The sequence below is a fragment of the Bos javanicus genome, chromosome 7 (genome assembly GCF_032452875.1).
Source record: "Bos javanicus breed banteng chromosome 7, ARS-OSU_banteng_1.0, whole genome shotgun sequence".
Classification (NCBI taxonomy): Eukaryota; Metazoa; Chordata; class Mammalia; order Artiodactyla; family Bovidae; genus Bos; species Bos javanicus.
Window position 1 is genome coordinate 86,604,982 of NC_083874.1, and position 20,310 is coordinate 86,625,291.

The 20,310-nt window shown below is 35.2% G+C and overlaps 2 protein-coding genes across 8 annotated transcripts in view; one reads left to right on the top strand and one right to left on the bottom strand.

Moving 5' to 3' along the window:
• Positions 1-16,995, top strand: part of RASA1 (RAS p21 protein activator 1) — a 114,217-nt gene extending 97,222 nt beyond the window's left edge. For 2 of the 3 annotated variants that reach the window (XM_061424345.1, XM_061424348.1), the window contains exons 18-25: positions 980-1,122; positions 2,604-2,719; positions 3,418-3,504; positions 6,516-6,583; positions 8,065-8,153; positions 9,467-9,544; positions 10,427-10,561; positions 12,042-13,109. In XM_061424345.1, coding sequence (XP_061280329.1) covers positions 980-1,122; positions 2,604-2,719; positions 3,418-3,504; positions 6,516-6,583; positions 8,065-8,153; positions 9,467-9,544; positions 10,427-10,561; positions 12,042-12,125 — 800 coding nt within the window. In that variant the 3' untranslated portion in view covers positions 12,126-13,109. Of the gene's footprint in view, positions 1-979; positions 1,123-2,603; positions 2,720-3,417; positions 3,505-6,515; positions 6,584-8,064; positions 8,154-9,466; positions 9,545-10,426; positions 10,562-12,041; positions 13,110-14,142 lie in introns of those variants that run through there. The other variant, XM_061424347.1, reaches the window with a different exon arrangement.
• Positions 13,223-20,310, bottom strand: part of CCNH (cyclin H) — a 31,817-nt gene continuing 24,729 nt past the window's right edge. The window contains exons 7-9 of one of the 5 annotated variants that reach the window (XM_061424351.1): positions 18,792-18,903; positions 15,549-15,609; positions 13,223-14,999 (exon numbers count right to left, since the gene is read on the bottom strand). In XM_061424351.1, coding sequence (XP_061280335.1) covers positions 14,961-14,999; positions 15,549-15,609; positions 18,792-18,903 — 212 coding nt within the window. In that variant the 3' untranslated portion in view covers positions 13,223-14,960. Of the gene's footprint in view, positions 15,610-18,791; positions 18,904-20,310 lie in introns of all 5 variants that reach the window. The other 4 variants (XM_061424352.1, XM_061424350.1, XM_061424353.1 and 1 more) reach the window with 4 other exon arrangements.

Consider the following 20,310-nt stretch of genomic DNA (forward strand, 5'->3'; position numbering starts at 1 on the left):
CATTAAAAAATTAGTTGGAGTGTCAGTTGAGATTCGGAGTGTCAGCTGAGATTCTTACGCTGGCTAATATAGGAAGCAGGGGGTTACTTATATTTAATACAGGTTTCTATCATGGCAAATTAGTATTAGAAGCAATAAGAAAGTGACTTCCATGTCCAGATCATTGGTTCACAGTGTGTCTGATTATTAAGAACAGTGTGGTATGCTTACCATGTTCTTGTTTTTTTTTGCTTATAAATTCACTGCACAAAAGTTGGGTGTCAGCTGCATTTTATTTCTAGCGTCTATATAGATAGGTAGTTTCTAGGCAGCTGGACACATTGTACTTTGTAACCACGTGGAAACACGTCAGAATAACCCATTTCCAGCCAGCACTTTGACTCACACAGTACTTGCTTCTAGGTTCCCCAGGTATTAATAAACTGTAGAATCTAGAACTATTTCCTCCTACTCATAGAAAATACAAAAATATAAAGTGGTAGTAACATATTTTATACTGAGATTTTTTTCTTTCAATATTTGTTTTTTAGAATTTTATTAAAAGTTGTTAATGGCTATATGTTAGACTACTAAGTTAATCTCTACTGGGATTTTATGTTATATGCTTGTTTGGAAATCAACTCATAGTGTCCAGTGTGGGCTCAGTGGAAAGCAAGGCTGGATTCTGGTCCTAGTTTTGTCACTATTTGGCTCTCTAGTCTTACTGATAAGTCACAGAACTGTCTGAAGCCTTTGTGTGTTCATATGAACATGGCAGTGTGAATCCCTTCTGTTTATGATCTTAGGAAGTAAAAGAAGTCTTTTGAAGAGTTAAGTTTATAGAAATACAGGACATCATTATATTTAGTAATGCTGCATGTAGATAAATGTGCTTAAATGGCTATAATTGGTTAAGGAAAACAATTCAATTAATCTCCAATTTGATTCACAATAGTACAATCCTTTACAAATAATTTTGTAATATTAAATATTTATGTAGATGAAGCCACTACCCTCTTTCGAGCCACAACACTTGCGAGCACCTTGATGGAGCAGTATATGAAAGCCACTGCTACACAATTTGTTCATCACGCTTTAAAAGACTCTATCTTAAGGATAATGGAAAGCAAGCAGTCTTGTGAGGTGAGTAATGTTGTATTTTAGCAAAGAGCATATTTTAATAGGTGAAAATGTATTAGCTGTCTAAAACTGTTCATCAGAGCAGTTATACCTTTTGTAATACAATTGGAAAAATGTTATGTAAAACAGACTTCAAAAGGATGTACTTTATTTGGGGATTAAAAACCTCAAATTGTGCCAGAGATACATGAAAGTACTTTTTTCATAAAGTGTATACTACTTTCAGAAAGTGTGCATAACATAAATTCAAGTTTTTGTTAAGAGAGTTCTCTTGTGTAAGTTCTAAATAATATCTAGGTTTGTCCTTAGGGTTGTTTTTTTTTTTTTTTTGGTGGCAGGGAGGTGGGTGGTAGGAACGGTAGAGGTTATCTCCTTAAAAGCAAATAAAAAACATCCTTTTAGGATTGATTATTAAAGGCTTCAGGCTTCCCTGGTGGCTCAGATGGTAAAGAATCTGCCTGCAATGCAGGAGACCTGGGTTTGATCCCAGGGTTGGGAATGTAAACTCGTAACAAACCATTAAGAAAAAGAGTAGAATCTCATTTATGTGACTATTTTATCATTTTATTTTGAAGGTAGAGGAACTATAGAAGGATAATATTTTTTAGGTCTGATACAGAATAAAAGAATTGCTTTTGATAATGTATACTGGGATCAGTCAAGATGTTAATTCTGCACTAAGTTGTCAGTTTTTACTTATTAACTTAAAGAGGACAAATTGATAATATAGTATTGCAGACCTGGGTTAACACCATAGTTAGCCTAAGTATAAAGGATACAGAAATGCAGCAAGTCTGCAGAAAGTCTCTGGATGTTGAATCCAGGCTAAGGTATTTAGATTCCCATAGATACATCTACTCCATTGATTCTAGACAAGAATTCTTACATATCAAAAGTTACTGGAAAGTTCATGATGCTGCCACTGAGGCATCTGGTATTTTATCAGTCTTTTAAAAAGTCTTGCTCATAAAAACTTTTCTAATAAGTTTTTTCCTCACATAAATTTAGAATTAAGATAGGTTTTATAATAATATATAGTGATCTTTCTTCCCAATTAAAATACTCCACTATATCTATGAATATGTGGCCACTTAAACAGGGTTTTTGTGTTTTAGTTGGGAATATTATCTTTAAAATAGTCTAATACAGTTTTGTGTCCCTGTAAAGTCTATGGTAAAATGTGGTAAATGAATAAAATAAAGTTTTATTGATTAGTATTAACCCCAAGGCAACTGAAAATTGTTGAATAATCATTGCTTGCTCTTCAGTTGAGTAGTTGGGAATAAACAGTAATAAGCCCATTAGGAGTTCCATAGAGTAAACTACTTGAAATTCCCATTTAGTCCCACTACCAACACCAAAAGACTAATACAGATTGAAAAATGGAAAAATAGAGAACTCTGCAAACAACTGTTTGATTACCTTGATTCATTTGCATTTATTATTGTCAAGATGCATTTATATTGATTTATTCCTTCTCTTAGTTAAGTCCATCAAAGTTAGAAAAAAATGAAGATGTGAACACTAATTTAGCACACCTATTGAACATACTTTCAGAGCTTGTGGAGAAAATATTCATGGCTTCAGAAATACTTCCACCGTAAGTGGTGAAATTTTAATTTGACAAGAAATTGTATATTGCCTTTTTAAAATCTGTATTTATAAAAACATGTGTAAGCTTTTCCACTATCCGGATGTTGTACTTTGAAAAAGTAGAGTTTTTAACCTTTACATGATGAATTGTGTTTAAGGAAAAAGTGACTTGAAGAAACCAAAGTGAAATATTTGCATTAAAATAAACCATGTTTTTATACAGGCCAGTATGTATGGTTTATCTAGTAACTTGGGGAATGAATAGAAGCGTATAGTCTCAGATTTGAGATCATGAAACGTATGCACCTCTCCCATCTATAGTTGAATATCTTACTAATTATGTACACAAGGTAATTACTTGGTATCTGCTTAGTGGCTTCCAGTGTTGGTGAATTCACTTATTCAGGCAGAAGTTAACTTGCATTAAAATCTGCCTCCATTCTAGTATCTTTTCATTCTTTTCATTAATATAGAAGTAATCTGAAAATGGTAGGGTTTCCTCCATAGTAGATATAAAGAGCTGGCTAAATGAATTGACGAAAACCTAAGTTTCCCTTATCCTTTGCTAAATATCATTACTTGTAGCAGAGTACTTTTTTTGGGAAAAAGGTTAGTTGCATTTAAAAACGTCATAAGCTTTAGACTGCAATAAGATCAGTATTTTCATTTGCTTTCTGTATTGAGATGATTGTGTTATTTTGGCAGGACACTGAGGTATATTTATGGGTGTTTACAGAAATCTGTTCAGCACAAGTGGCCTACAAATACCACCATGAGAACAAGAGTTGTTAGGTAAGGCTTATTAATTGATTTGTTAAATCATTTTAATAGCCTGCACCAACAGTCAAGTGCGTAAGTGTGGAAATGTGAAGACTAACAGTATATAGTATACAATTAAAGACCTTTTTTGTTTGAATTTTATGTCAGGCCCTGTTGAATATTTTCTAAATTCAGATAGCTCCTAAACTTTAACTTACTGTGTGTTTTTTTTGAAGTTACTATGAAATACTTAGCTAGCTACCATTTTGCATTTTCTAAAAACCTGAACATTCAATGATAGTCAATTAACTATTTGGGAAGGTCTTTTTTTTGTTTGTTTTTCAACCATACAAAATGAGGTTAAAAGTTATATAACCAACAAAAATATGTAGCTAACGTCACATAGTACCCTTCATACACACACATATACATTCATGCACATATATGTATTGTTGTTTAGTCACCGAGGCATGTCCAACTTTTTTGCAAACCCATGGACTATAGCCTGCTGGGCTCCTCTCCGTGGGATTCTCCAGGCAAGAATACTGGAGTGGGTTGCCATTTCCTTCTCCACGGGATCTTCCTGGCCCAAGATCTAACCTGAATCTCCTGCATTGGCAGGCAGAGTCTTTACTGCAGAGCCACCAGGGAAGCCCATATATGTGTATACATACATAGAGGACGAGAGAGAAACAGAGGTAGAAGAAGAGGGAGGGGGGAGACCAAGATTAGTTAATGTGTCTCTGCTGCTGCTGCTAAGTCGCTTCAGTCATGTCCGACTGTGCGACCCCATAGACGGCAGCCCACCAGGCTCCCCGTCCCTGGGATTCTCTAGGCAAGAACACTGGAGTGGGTTGCCATTTCCTTCTCCAGTGCATGAAAGTGAAAAGTGAAAGTGAAGTCGCTCAGTTGTGTCCGACTCTAGCGACCCCATGGACTGCAGCCCACCAGGCTCCTCCGTCCATGGGATTTTCCAGGCAAGAGTACTGGAGTGGGTTGCCATTGCTTTCTCCAATGTGTCTCTAGGAAAAGCAATAATTGAACCATACAGATATTGATTAATTGGTTTGTAACAGTCTGTGTCTTGGTGCTCGTCTCCTGCCAGAGTCTATATTCAGAAGCTCTCTCAGTGTGTTAGTTGTGGAGTAATTAGAATTGCTCTGTCAAGTCATAGAATTTTTTAGCTTATATAGGAGGACTTTGGTATTATTTTAACTTTTGCAACGAGGAAGGAGATCTGTAGATGCTGAATTTGCTTAAGGTTATATAGTTAGTGGCTAAGGCAGAACTAAAGGCAAAAGATCTAAGACTCAATCTAATATCCTTAATATCTGAAAGGCTTTATTAAGCACACCACAACCTATTCAAGACAGTAGGAAAATTACTGCAAAAGCATCAGAGAATTCAGCAGTCTAATCATAATAAAATTTATCATATAGAATATATGCTGCCCATCATGTTACAGACCATTAAAAAAAAAAAAACCCACTGGGCATCTACTGAAGACACCAGTATCACAGAATTAGTTTTGAAAATGTGCATTAATCCTGTCCCAACCTATATTTGTAGAGAGATCTCATTTTACAGATAAAATCTCTTGCTTACTAATGATATGACAAATATCTAAGAACTGTCGATTTTACATTTTTTGGCTTTAGTAGAGATGAGAGAATAGAAAAGAATTACAAGCATATGTTTCAGTATGTTTGTTAAGCAAACAGCTGGAAATTCTGCTATGCAGTTTGATATGACAGGGTATTTTAATAAGGGGCATTTATGGCCTAGGTGGTGACTTCTGCCCCTAGTTAAGCTTTTAAATATACATGTAGATACCTAGTATCCCTCTTATATTTAAAGTTACCTGTAAGAATTCACAGAAAGTAGATTTGCACACTGAAATTCTTTTATAATTCAGTGTGGTTAGGTTATATTTCAGATTCAAAGGCAAAGATATCAAAATGTTTTCAAGTAAAACTTATGCAAATTTCCTCATAAATTAAAAGACATCTAAAGATTTAATGTGCTGAGAATCAACATATTCCTTTTCTAAGATTTCCCAAAATTAGCAAACAACATTGTTGGGAGGTGAATGCTGAGAAGTGTTATTCACTCTAATAGAGAAAAGAGATTGTGTCAGTAATTTCTAAAAAGAATTTTATCAACTTGGAAATAATGTGTGTCTTTCCAAGGGCAGGTGAGAGGTCAGTTATGAGTGTGGATCCCTCTTTAAGAGTAAATTAGAGAAATATTATCTAAATGAGGACTATACCAGTAACTGAAGGGGGCAGACTAGCAATAGCTATATACACTTGTAGATGTACTTTGTACTTTGTTCCCAGAGTAAGATTAGCAGGTAAAATCATCTGACAACTGTTGTTAAATGTGCGTTTTTACTGTGTTGTTTTGCTATTAATATTTTGTAATCTGAGAATTTTTTAGACTTTTAGAATGCATAATGTCTTTTCCTCCATTGCCTTAAAGGCTTTTCAACATTATGTTTGTATACTTTGTCATTTATTAAGAAGTCGCTTTTCCCCTAGTACAATGGATTCTTAATTTTTACATAATAATAAGTGAACAAAGTCAGTATAACGAACTTGATTTATAACAGACTGTTCTAAGAAAGAGGAAAGAGAAGTGAGAGAACGTCAATTTTAAGACCTTTACAGAACTATGTATCTATTAAAAAGGCTTGCTTGTACTCCTATAATATTTTAGAAATTCCTAGTGTTCCTAAGGACACTCCTTCCTCAAAGTAAGTATAAAATGCACTGTTGGCCTGAAATAAACAGTGAATTTTAGATATAACTTAAATTTTCCCAAAGTAAACCTACAATTCTAAATGAGAATGTTTAAGAAGCAGAATATATATATATAAATATATATGTACGTTCTTTAAAATAGCTTATTTTCATAAAGTTGTATATTTGGTCAGCCCTACATTAGTTCAAAGTTCATGGTTCTACAGGTATTAAAATTTTTATTATTTTAATGTGACACATAATAGTAGTTTTCTAAAATAACAAAATTTCCCTCCCATTCAGTGGTTTTGTTTTTCTTCGACTTATCTGTCCTGCCATCCTGAATCCACGGATGTTTAATATCATCTCAGGTAATAAATTTTGAAAGTAAAAAAAGTTTCATACTCTTTAGTGAGGTTATTCATTTTTTCTTTTAAATCTGATCTTTAAATTATTTACTTCTAAGACTTGGTATAAAAAAGCACCCAACTTGTTTTTGCTGTTTTACCTTTTCTTTCCATTTTGCTTTTTTTCCTTTCTTTCCACTACTATCTGAAGCCTGAGATGGCATAAGTAGACACATACCATTTTCTGCCCTGTCCAAACCCATGTCTCAGACTCTTAGGACTTTTTCCAGTCTGCAGTATTGGCTTTTTCAGGTTGGGAAGAAGAGCTTTCTGTGTGCTTTTAGCTCATGCTAGACTCTCGTCACTACCATTACAAGTTGGATTTTAAAATTATAGCTGCAATTGTAGTTGTACTCTGCAAATACTTATGAAGGAGCCGTTTGAGATTTCCCGGTAGAGATTTCTTGTCACGAACTACATAATGATAATTGGCATTTTAAACTCCAACAAACCAGATTCGGTTTTGCATTTTACATATGCCCATTATGGACTGGTAGTAGACTTTTCAAATAAAGGATAAGAATGATATTTGTGACTATAAATGTAATCATAAGCCATTATTAGCAGAAGGAATCTGAAGCATTTTTGTCTTAATAATTTGAAGCTTAAAACTGTATTAAACATTTTTGGGATATCTTAAATTTTACCTTTATAGCCATTGTATCTTTGTAAATACTTTCTGTTGCTACTAAAATGGTTAAATCTTTGGGTCTATAAAGAATTAAGGGTTTAGAATTCTTTTGGAGAGATGTGTTTATCTGAATGTTGGACTCTGAACCACTAGGCAATATTATTTATTGTTTAGCAGCTTAAGATAAAAAGAATACAATCTAAAATCAGGCAGCCAGATAGGCTATCTGTAGGCTTTTACTATAAAACAATTTCGTTTCAGAGCTTAAAATTAATAGACAAATACTTTTCATTTACATCCTACTGTCAATATAGGGCAGTATTTCCTGATTATATGTTTTTCTCCTCAAAATAAAGCAGAGATTCCAGACTTTATTTTTGTTATTGAGCTTTAAAGTGAATTGACTCACTGGAGGCTGGGAGCAGGAAACTGTTCATATTGCAAATTGATAACCCGGGTGGGTTGAAATACACAATTTGTGAATTGTCCCCAAAGGGTATGTGGAGTGACAGTCTTTTTAGTGATAAAGTTTTGAGGTATTTTATAATACTATCAACCAGTTGGGAATTGCTGAGCCTTGTAGTACCCTTTTCACAAACTACAGGTGCTAATAAGTGTGTTTGGTTTCCCCCCTTTAAATCAAGCTCTTTTGATTTCATACAGGTCATACACTTGCCAAAAAAAAATTGCATTCTGAATGGAAGAATGTTAGTATTTTTAACTGTAAAGAAATATTAAAGTGCTAAATTTATAATGGTTTACCTGGAAGTACCTTTGGAGTTGGTGTCATTAGCTGTGCCCAATTCTCTTATAGATTCCCCATCTCCTATTGCTGCAAGAACACTGACATTAGTGGCTAAGTCTGTGCAGAACTTAGCAAATCTTGTGGAATTTGGAGCTAAGGTAAAAACATTTTGATACTTTAAAATGTCATTTTTGAGTGAAACCTCAACACGACAAAACCATAAAATATAAGTAAATTTTCAACAGTGGATATTTCATAATTTATTATATTATTGGTATGTTCACATATTTAATGTTTTTAGATTTTAATTTTAATAATGGAATTTTTAAAACCACTGTTTTAGCTAGTATAGAAAACTTTTTTCAGTATAATTTCCAGTATAATCAGTCTTCCATTTTTAAATATAAAAATCAATTACCATATTTTAAAATGTACCCCAGTTGATTTGTTGTGTATTACGTACTAAACATTCTCTGTAATATTAAAATTTAGATGAGTTTTTAAACAACCCATATGTAATCCTACTAAGGACAATTGACTATTAATATGTCACCTGCTTCTGTCATTATTAAACTTCTTGTTGTATCTGGAAATATGTAATTATTTTTCTTAATCCTTATTTAATGCCATCATGTAAATGTTAAGTAGTCTTCTACTGGATACTTAGATGACTTCCAGTTTGTCACTGTGCCTTATATCTGTATCTATCTATACACACACACACACACTTCCTTTCAAACTTGTCCAGTTATTTCTTTAAATGAACTTTGGAGCAGAATTACTAAGTCAGAAGACTTTTTGCTTCTCTCAGCCTTGCCAAAACTCAGCTATTATTACTCTTCTATTTTTGACAATCTGATAGGCATACCACTTTGTGTCTCCTTATTTCATCACTTTTAGACTATATGATTTTTCATGTCTAGGTCCTTATCTCACTTTACTGAGTTTAAAAGAGCTTGTGTTAATACTAAACTTTTCCTATTGTAACATAGCATGTTTTAGAATAGGTTTAAGACTTTAGAAAGAAGCAGTTTGTAGCCTGACTTAGCTTTTGAATGTATCTGAATTGAGGCAGGTTATGAGTACTAATTTTTTATTGCAGTCCTTATCATACTGTATTTTAATTTATTATATTCTCTGCTAGATTCTAATAACCTCTGGGTACTTGGCAAGTAATTATTTTCTCAGTAATTATTTTTGAATGACCTACATATAAACAGTTTGTTTCTGCTAGGCTATGTATGCTAATTTTTTTTCATCCAGAATTTGCTCATTAAAAATATACCCCTATTCCTTAGAATAGCTGCTTGCTTATATTAGAAGGAAAATAGTCATTTTATGATTAAATTCTTACAAATATGTTCTGCTACTGATAATATGACTTATAAGAATTTTTACTATATGTATGGTTTTTGTTACAGATCAGATGCTTTTCATCCATATAGTAAGACTTTTATTTTTATATTTTTAGGAGCCTTACATGGAAGGTGTCAATCCATTCATCAAAAGTAATAAACATCGCATGATCATGTTTTTAGATGAACTAGGGGTATGTATATAATTTTTTTAAGTATTTTGACACCTAAAAGCTTCTCTATCCAGAATTGGAAAAAAAAAATTCAAAAGCTGCATATTTTTGTCTACCTTCCTAAACAAATTATTTCATTTGATTATAACCATTTATTCTTACAATAAGTAGTTTTCACCAAGAATACAGTACTGTGGCTTTTGGATTTCTTGTGTCATTTTTCAGTTTCTGTCTTGTCTTTCGTTATCTTCTTAGCTGCCCACCTCACCACTATGTCAGTCTGCTGCTGCTTTAGCTGCTTTAACAAAGTAGTGGAACTTGAAACAGTAAAATCAGTATTCAGTCTGGTAGTACTGTATTGACACAAAGTTACTTTATGAAACTTATCTGAAGATAATTAACATTGATTTCTATATGTTAGTTATGTGTTTGTGGCATAGTCCACAGATAATTATAGACCTAAACGGTTCTCGTTAACACTTGTCATGTAGCTCTTATATGTGCTGATGAGTTTGGACAAATTATACCAGTTTAATCATGAAAGTCAGTCTGAAAGAGCCTAGGAATTTTAAGTTTGGGTTGCCTTTAATCCATATTAAAGAGTTAATGCTTGCATTATTTACCCTCCAGATTTTTTTTTTCTTAAAAAAAAAAACTTCATAGATTAAAAAAAAATTAGAAAAACCATTTGCTTAGAATAGCAGTAATAGTGCACGGTATTTTGTCCTGTGATTGAAGAAAATGAAACCTGATTTTTGTGTGAATATTGAGGTCATAAAATCTATCAAATTGAATTTTAAGAGATTATTATGTATTAAATTTTATCTACTGTACCAGTTAGGATCTTTTCAGAAGAGACAGTAGTGTCGTATTTCTAAACGCAGTTTTATGATTCCCTTAAAGAATGTACCTGAACTTCCGGACACTACAGAGCATTCTAGAACTGACCTTTGCCGTGATTTAGCAGCATTGCATGAGATTTGTGTGGCCCATTCAGATGAACTGCGGACGCTCAGTAATGAGCGTGGTGCACAACAGGTAGGTTTTTGCAAGCCTTTGTTAACAATATTATTTCTTTACATGTAAGCACAATATCAGCATAAGATTCTTTGAGAGCTGATAAATAGCTAAATTACAATTAGTCTTTATTAATTATATTAAAATTTTAAGACTCTGAATCAAAATCCACAAAGATCTCAGCAAACAGGAATGATAAGCCCAGATTAAGATTACATATTTTTGATACCACAAAATGTCAAACCTTGCTTCTAAGCTAATGTGAACTCTACTGAAAAAATGGAGGTGTTTATACGCTTGGTGGTATGTATGAAGTGGTAAGTGAGCTAACAGTCAATCAGTAGTGATGTAGTGTTTTTCTGTCTGCTTCTGTCACACACACACACCGTGCATGGCCAGGTAACTTTGCAAGCTCTCAAACACATGAGAATTATGCATGTGTTTTAAGATTGATAAAAACATTTCAAGATCCAGAGATTCTGGAATATGGCCTTAAAAACTAAGCACTGTCACCAGTGGCCGACACGTGGCAGGGACCTTACAGGAGAGGTTAACACATTGAGTTCAGTGATTCCGAGTTCTCCTCAATCTGAGGTTCTACAGTTCTCGTTTCTTCCCAGTTTAGATAATAATAGCACAATTCACTTAGGTTTCAATCACTTTAGAAGCTCAGGCAGAATATGTGCCATGAAGTGAAGTGGCTCAGTCGTGTCCGACTCTTTGCGACCCCGTGGACTGTGGCCTACCAGACTCCTCTGTCCATGGGATTCTCCAGGCAAGAGTACTGGAGTGGGGTGCCACTGCCTTCTCCAGGGGATATTCCCAGCCCAGGGATCGAACCCAGGTCTCCCATATTGGAGGCAGACACTTTAAGCTCTGAGCCACCAGGGAAGCCCCTAATATGTGCCATAGACCTACTTATATGCTGTTGGCATGTGAATTGCCTTCTTGCTACACTGGAGTTGGGTTCATTAAATGGCTTGCCTTGAATACTTTATTTTTTTGGAGAATCTGGCCCAATTAAGACTTTCTAAGAAAGATAAAGGAGCTGAATGATTTAATTTTAGGCCCAGTGTTGTCATTCTTTTCATGATTATAGCGTTTGATTATAGCGTTCATTAGACTGTAGCCTGATTGCCCTTATGTGCTCTTACAGGGCTTGAGGTGTGTTATTTATAATGATAAATCTGTCTTCTGATAAGATGTTCTATCCTAGAGATTGTTCAGGCCCAAGCAGATATGAGAATGCCAACAGAAATGAGTTTGTTTAGAGAGTAAAAAATTATATCTCAACCAAAATAACATGACCAGAACTATTCAGTCAAGGACTGAGTAATACATACTTACAATTGTATGCTTTTTTTGAGTAGAATGGTAATGTTATTTTATGAATCCCTTTGAGTTCATATGGTATTTTTCAAATCCAGGTTTCCCATCCCTGAGATTTGACAGAGCTTTCATTCATTTACTAATTATTTTCATATTGTTTTTCTTTGTCTAGCATGTACTGAAAAAGCTTCTGGCTATAACAGAACTGCTTCAGCAAAAACAAAACCAGTATACAAAAACTAACGATGTCAGGTAGCAGCCTTCGCCGCAGTGTTCTGCATGGATTCAGCATGCCCAAAATGGTAAATCACATCAGTATAATGTCTCCTTTGCTCTTGCCAAAAAATAGCACACCTTTCCACATTCCAGTGATGTGTGAGCTATGCAAATAGAACTGAAGATTCTGCTGGGAACTGCTCCAGCAGCTTTGTAAGCTATATCTTTACCAACCTCTGAGCCTTGGTGTACAGATCACCTTTCACACAATGTTATGACTGTATCTTGAACTTTGAAAATATATTTTCAATACATTCAATTGCCAAAGTTTTGCTGTTTCTTGAGGAAAGAACTATGAAAAAGCATTCTCTGTTGACAATTGAGTATAACTGGATTGCAGACTGTTCTTACATTACTTCTTCCTGAATTAGGAATATGACCGTCTGACTGTTCAATGACTATTTGTATTTACAGTTTCCAGAATTTGCCATTACAATAGGAACAATCCTTGCTGTATACTTTTTTAAAATAACTGTGCTCTCTCTGCTGGAACTGTTGAAAGAAAATATATAGAGTGGATCTATTGCTCATCAGCTTTATTTTTTAAACGTACCACTTATTTTGTTGGAATTGTCAAAGACTGTATTTAGAACTCATAATGCTTTTTGTTTAATGTTTACAACAGTAAATAGTTTGAATTCAATAAATATTATTGGTCATTGTGTACTGATCAATGCATGTTACCCATTCAACCATTTATAAATGACCAATTTCTTCTGTATGTTAAAAAAAAACCTGGAATACTTTCCTTGAACATATTCATTAATTCCAAGTTGATTTTTTAAATTATGCGAACAATTTGATCAGCCACTGAACAACTATCCATCTTTGACCTTCTGACTACTTGTTGTATCTGCTGGATATTTAGTTTGATTGTATAGTTTTATTTGCTTCTGTATGTGTATTTTTGTGAATTATTCACAGGGTTAAGTTAAAATAAAACCAAGGGATATCTTAAAATGGATTACTTCTGTCTAAATACAGCTAAACATTTAATTTCATTATTTTCTTCCTCCTTTAGGGGCAGTTCAAAATTTAGTACCAGAGCAAGGCCCAGGGAAAAGATAAAATTTGAGCTTTTTCTGGCTAATGGTCTCTTTTGAAGGATTCTATTAATTCATTATGTATTTGTTAACAGTTCTTTCCCTCCCATAATTGTCCAGGGGGAGACAAGGCATACAAGGTGGTTCTAAACAAGTACGTATTGAGAAAAGCATTTCCCACAATAAAGAAAAATTTTCTAAAGGCCTACGTTCTAACAGAAACACTATTTCTTCCTGTATTTTAAGCATTAGAGGGATAGAATACAGTGAAACTTGAGGGTTCACAAAATTATTTCTACATAGTATAATTTTAAGTATTAAATGCTGGTATTTGTATGGAGGTAGCTAGCCCTAATGGAGAAGGCAATGGCACCCCACTCCAGTACTCTTGCCTGGAAAATCCTATGGACGGAGAAGCCTGGTGGGCTGCCGTCTATGGGGTCGCACAGAGTTGGACACGACTGAAGCACAAAGCCCTAAAGTAGCTGCAGTTTTACAAGTTGAACAGTGTTACCAAAATACTCAGCATTATCCAGTGTGCCTTTCTTTTCAGCTAGACAGTGGTATGCCATTTGGACTCCTTTGGTGTTCTAGGATAAACTAGAAGGGACACAGGCTAGTGATAGCTCTGAAAACGTTTTGAAAATAAAAAGGTCCAGATTTGAGTGCTTGGCAATTTGGTTCTCTCCCTCTACTCACACCTCAGTTTTAACCATACTAACCTACCTGCCCTTTCCTGATCTCAACTACTCCTCCTCCTCCTGCCTTTTATTAAAAAGACAAAAACAAAAACACACAAATATAAAGAAAGACACCCTGCTTTTCATATTTAATGACATGCTTATCTCTTAAAACTGGAATAAAAAACTTGTTATTTACCTTTGTAGGACTTAGAGTCACTTAGCTGATCAATGATGAAATAAAACCTCTACACGTTTTTTTTTTTTTTTTAAGGGGCTTGGTAGGAAAATCTTCAGAGATAAATATGGACCTTGTTCTGATGCCAAACTTTAGTGACCTAAAAGAGAAACAAGCTACTTAACTGTGGACAGTTTGCCTTCCTGTCTAGAGCCTGGAGCGCTGCTGCTTCATCGGGACTGTACTGGAGGATCGGCAGTTTCGGCTTCTCCCCCTTCACTTTCCTAAGATCATACTTTATGAATTTTATTCCTCTCATTTCTCAATGAGAAGGAAACTAAAACCAAAAAGCTCAAGCCTAAAATACAAAGAATTATTAAAGAATATGCATATAGTAAATTTTACTTTCAAAATTTGAAATGTAATTAAATGGTACCTATACTTTATGGAAAAGCGTATCCTGGGAGGTACTGACACTGAGGAGAGGTGTGTATCTGGAAAATTGGGATTTAGGACAATTGCATTTCTAAGAATTTCTTTAACCCCATTTTCTAGCCAAAAAAAAACGGACTGAACATCATAATTTGGTTCCAACTCTAGAAACTAAGATCACAGTTAAATAATTAAATGCTGTAACAACTTAGATTATGACACTTTATATAAAACAACATTGGCAAATTATAGCTTTAATTTGTTATCAATCATGATGGGTTAAGGTTACCCAAACCTGGTGTTACTCTGGCTCCTTTGAAGATGTTTTATTTCACATAAAGCTACCCTGAAAGGAAAAAATTTTAAATAACATAAATAGAAAAGTTTAATATATTTTGATGCTTTCACAAATAAAAGTTAAATGCCAGACATGCTTCATCCATCTGATGATTAGTTAGCATTGACAAATCAATTTCAAATGGCTAGAGAGAATCTACCAGGTCATCGTCAGTCCATTCTTCCTAAGAAGGAAAGAAAATGTCATAAGGATAACAGTGTACTGAAACATAACCAGTATTGTTTACCTTCTTGCCTCTCTTTAGGAAATTGTTCTTTTGCTTTGTTGAATATAAGGTAAATAAATCAGGAGAATGTGTAGCAGTTTAACCTTACAATAATATGGTGTGGTCTTACCAGGTTAGCCTAGTGACAGGAATCGGTGTTTCAGTTTTGACGTTCTGGGTCTGATTATTCATTATCTGACTTGACATGTACAATTTTCTTAAAACAAGGGTAGGAGAAGACTCCTTGAAGATCAAGAAGTATATCTACTACCTTCTATAACCTTAGGAAGGATTCTTCATCAAGTAACTATTATACTACTTCAGAACAGGCCAAAACAGAAGTGAGAAAAATTCCTCCAATAATGGCCAAGATTAATAAAAGATACAAAAGAAAGCTTTCCAGTACCTCTCTCTATAATGCTTGTACTCTAGAACAATAAAACCTTAACATTATGGTTGTACCAGAATATACAACAGTAATTTACATTTTACCTTTGGAGAACATACCTCCTCATGTTTGGATTTCTTTGAAACATAATCATCATCTTCGTAACCTTTTCTCTTCTTCCTATAATTAAGCATCCATCAATAAGCAATCTAATATGGGCAACAGAATAAGTTAGCAAGGCTATCAGATATATTTACTGAAGACCAAAGCCTGGATAAATGGAAAGAGGTGAAAAGTTCGGATAGGAAAACTCTTTCAAATTACTCTCTGAATTCAATGCAATTCTAGTTACACTCCAAAAACAATGACTTGTGGACTTAGCAAGTCAAACTCTGACCTGGGAAAGATTAGCAAAAGAATCTGAAAACAAAGCAAGGGGGATCTTGTCCTTCACGACATCAAAATATACACCTATATTTGTAAACTATGGTAATTAAAAATGTGGCACAGTTGTCCCTTGATATCTGAGGGGGACTGGTTCCAGGAACCCCCAGAATACCCAAATCCTCACATGCTCAGGTCCCTTATATAAAATGGCAATGGTAGAGTGGTGCTCTGCATCCAGAGGGCTGACTGTATCAGCAAAGAATCACAGAGATCAACGATCAGAGCAGACGGGCGAAAAACGAAGTATATACAGGGATTTAATCTGTAATAAACGAGTATTTAAAATAACTAAGAATCAAAGAGAATTTTAAATGGCTGGTACAATGGGTTACTTATTTGAACAAAAATTTTAATATTATGAGATTTCTACCTCAGACCAGGCACAAATAATTGTAAATGGTTTTTACAGCTGAACAAAAGGCAAAATAATACTTTAGGGTAAGAAAAGGTGTTTAGATGTTAAGAGAGTGAAGCAAAAGACATGTTGCCTACATCACAAAGTGAAAGGAACAACGGAAGAAAATAGTTGTATGATACATATAAAAACGTCAAGAAAATGATACCGGGAAATTGAGTAGGGCTTATAATTATGCAATGCAGAAGACACGCAAGGGATTCTTAAACACAGAAATATCAATGCCTCAAAGTAATAGGGGAAATGAAAACTAAAAGATACTATTTTCTTTTTTACCCAGACTGGCAACAGTTAAAGATTGACAGTATTAAATGTTGTACAGTTTATATGATAACAGTGGAAAATTGTTTCTTCTACACATACATAGAGAAAAGCTTGGCAGAGGTAAATGCCTCTCAGGTCACAACTGGGACTGGAGTTTGGTCACAGAGAACTTTGGTTTACCTGTATTAACTGGCTTTAATAATGATAATATATATTACTTGTATACTGAAAAAAGATAAAAGAATCTTAAAGACCAAGGAAAAATATTTTATCCCAAAGCAATGCTTGTAACTGTGGGTCCATGGACCGATGATGTTGGTCCACGAACAATTTCCAGTGTGCAATAAGTACAGAAACTGAGTGTATGTTTAGAAACTTTATAGCAATTTGATAGAATAATTTATGACTGTTAAATCTAATAAAATTTAAGCTTATCTTTATGTGTTTTTTCTTTTTTCAGTAATTGGTAACATTTTACGAAGTATAAACATCTGTAATGGGCTAGAAATAAAATCAACAGTCCCTTCCAGACAGTTTGAGAAGCACCACTTAAGTATTCATGCAAGATTTGACTGACAGTACAAAGCAGATGGTCACCTGAAATATTATGTAAATTCTAGCAATTAAGAATTTTCAATTACAGTCCTCTACGTAGCTATGAGAGTTAACATTAACAGTTCAATGGTCTAATTCAGAGGTTGACAAAATTTTCTTTAAAAAGGCCAGATTGTAAGTATTTTAGGCATGTAGGCCATGCAGTTTCCATCACAACTACCCAACTCTGTTACTGGGTGCAAATAGCCATAGACAATAATGCAAACTAGTGGCTGTACCTATGCCCCAAGGAGACTTTCTGTGAACAGGCACTGGCCCAGACTTGGCGTATGGGCTATAGTCTGGCAACCCCTGGTCGAAGCCCATGTCAAAATCAACATGAAAAGATTATCAATCAGCGCTGCAGTGCTTTTCATTAGTCAACATTTTTCTTACTTCTCTGTAACCATTCCTTCCTTCTAGTCACCACAGAAACCCAGGAGTGAAATTTATCAATTTTAAGTTCTGTGCTAAGCCATGTTTTGCAGTTACAACTACAAGTATCATAAAAGTGTCTCATATTTTACACACTGTAACTTTAAAGAGTCATGTGTACCTGATATGAAGGCCTTAATGCTGTGCTGGCTTACATATTATCTGATAGTGTAGGGACTATATAAAGATCAAAAACATTTTAAATGCATCTTGACTGTTAAGATGCCAGGGCTAATTCCCAGTAAACTTTACAGACTACAGTCCACGAAGAGAAGTTTCACCATTCCTATTGCCCTGCCCAGATCTTCAACTGTTCAAACACCTAAAAGGTTTAAGTAGATATTTCAAGTTGCAAAGCATAAAGAGCCCAGGTACAGTGATTTCCACATTCAGCCTACAAATCAAAAAAACAGCATTATGGTGTTCCTTGTGGCTGCAAGAAGACACTGAACAGCACATCTGCCTATTGGTTCTGTCTTCAGCATAAAATTACCACAGAGAAAATATGCCAAGTTTCTCTACCTTAGCTAATAGATGTTAAGTCTAGAATAGTGCACTTGTCTTCAGAAGAGATAACCAGACCACAAAGAACCCAAAGATTAAAAAGGCAAGAAGTAGGTTCAGGAATTCCCTAGGAAGACTGCCCCGTGGATCCCACAAGGAATAATGGGACAGGGCCTGCAAGCTGAAGGACACGTCAGTCAGAGCAGAAGCAGAATATACTCTTGAAACTCAAACTCATAATAATTTATTATGTTGTGTTTAATCCTATTAGAAATCTCCACTCAAAAAAAAAAAAGCAGATTTGGGGGTAAGTCAGTCTTCCCCACATGAACAAAACTTACCAGTTAAATAATTCACTTTAAAGACTAACTGCTGCTGCTGCTAAGTTGCTTCAGTCGTGTCCGACTCTGTGCCACCCCATAGACAGTAGCCCACCAGGCTTCCCCGTCCCTGGGATTCTCCAGGCAAGCACACTGGAGTGGGTTGCCATTTCCTTCTCCAATGCATGAAAGTGAAAAGTGAAAGTGAAGTCGCTCAGTCATGTCTGACTCTAGCGATCCCATGGACTGCAGCCTACCAGGCTCCTCCGTCCATGGGATTTTCTAGGCAAAAGTACTGGAGTGGGGTGCCATTGCCTTCTCCAAAAGACCAGCTGGACACAGTAACAACTCTATTCTTGAATGGCAGTCTCACATCTACTTACGTAACTACATTAAGTGCAAGCTCAGCAGAGTGACACCTCTCCAGCTTCTGTTTCAGAGCAGCAACTTCTTCAGGTCTGGGTGGTTCGTATTTTTTTACCAAGTTCCTCATGCCTATGTGGAGATCAATAAAAGGATTTAAACCAGGTAATAAAAAGCCCTGTTCCCATAAGGTGGTTAAATAATTTCCCATCTAGTTTTGGGAACCAAAAACACTCCTGAAATGTGATTATTCTCAATATTGTTCCACATTAAAATCCAATGGCCACCATACTTCTCGTTCAAGTCATTACAGCCATCTGCTGCTTAGCCCACATCATGTACAGCAAAAAGGTAAACTTGCTCTACTAGTATTTTTTTTCCCAATCTTAACCATGGTTACTTTTTGCTCAAGTTTTTACAGGCTGTTAAAAAAGCCCTACATGATTTAGTAAAGACATGCTTTGTCCCCAGCCACCAACCATATTCATAACATTCTATCCTACAGATAGATGGAGGGCTGAGTATACTTATTTACAAAGAAGGCCGTTATTACATAATTGGTAATGAAGGTAGGATGCTTAGTAAAAACACGTCAGCCATCCTTTGCTTTAACAAAATGGAAAACTTAGACAATGAAGTATCACCAAGAAAATAAAAATGTCCTCATTAAGCTAAAAAATTCAGTGACTTTAAAATCGCAGAAACATCCTCTACCTAGTCTATATTTAATTCAACTACAATAAACCAAAGACCATAAAGCACAAGATTTATTAGGGGAATGAGAGATCCAGGGCTTGTTAGTCAGCCATGTGCTCCAAGTGACTGACTGACTTCATAATGCAAGTAAAGTGGTGTTTTCAACTAAATTAATACTTGTGACAGCACCCTAAGGACAGTATCTGTGTGTGAAAAATTATGAATAAGATATCTTAATATCATTAAAGCTCTGAGTGTTAACAAGAGCTATTCTTATAGTAAAACAAGTGGAGTAAAATAAAGCTACTGAGAGAATCACTAACAAAACTGTCACGTGTACACACACAGCACAGTGAGTTACCTTTAAGATCTCTGCTGCTGCTGCTAAGTCGCTTCAGTCGTGTCCGACTCTGTGCGACCCCATAGACGGCAGCCCACCAGGCTCCCTGTCCCTGGGATTCTCCAGGCAAGAACACTGGAGTGGGTTGCCATTTCCTTCTCCAGTGCATGAAAGTGAAAAGCCAAAGTGAAGTCGCTCAGTCATGTCCGACTCTTCGAGACCCCATGGACTGCAGCCCACCAGGCTCCTCCGTCCATAGGATTTTCCAGGTGAGAGTACTGGAGTGGGGTGCCGTATCTACTAAATTCCCTGATCCTTGTGTCTATGGCCAAATCACAATTAGCTTTGGAAGTGAACCCTCTAGTGGTAAAACTGAAAACCTACAGTTTTATGATTCTTAAATCACAAATTCATTTTTCTCAAAGAGAGAAGCCCTCAAGAACATTTCCAGCAAAGAACTTACATAGTCTGAAGCATCTTGACTTTTGAAACATAAAAGATGT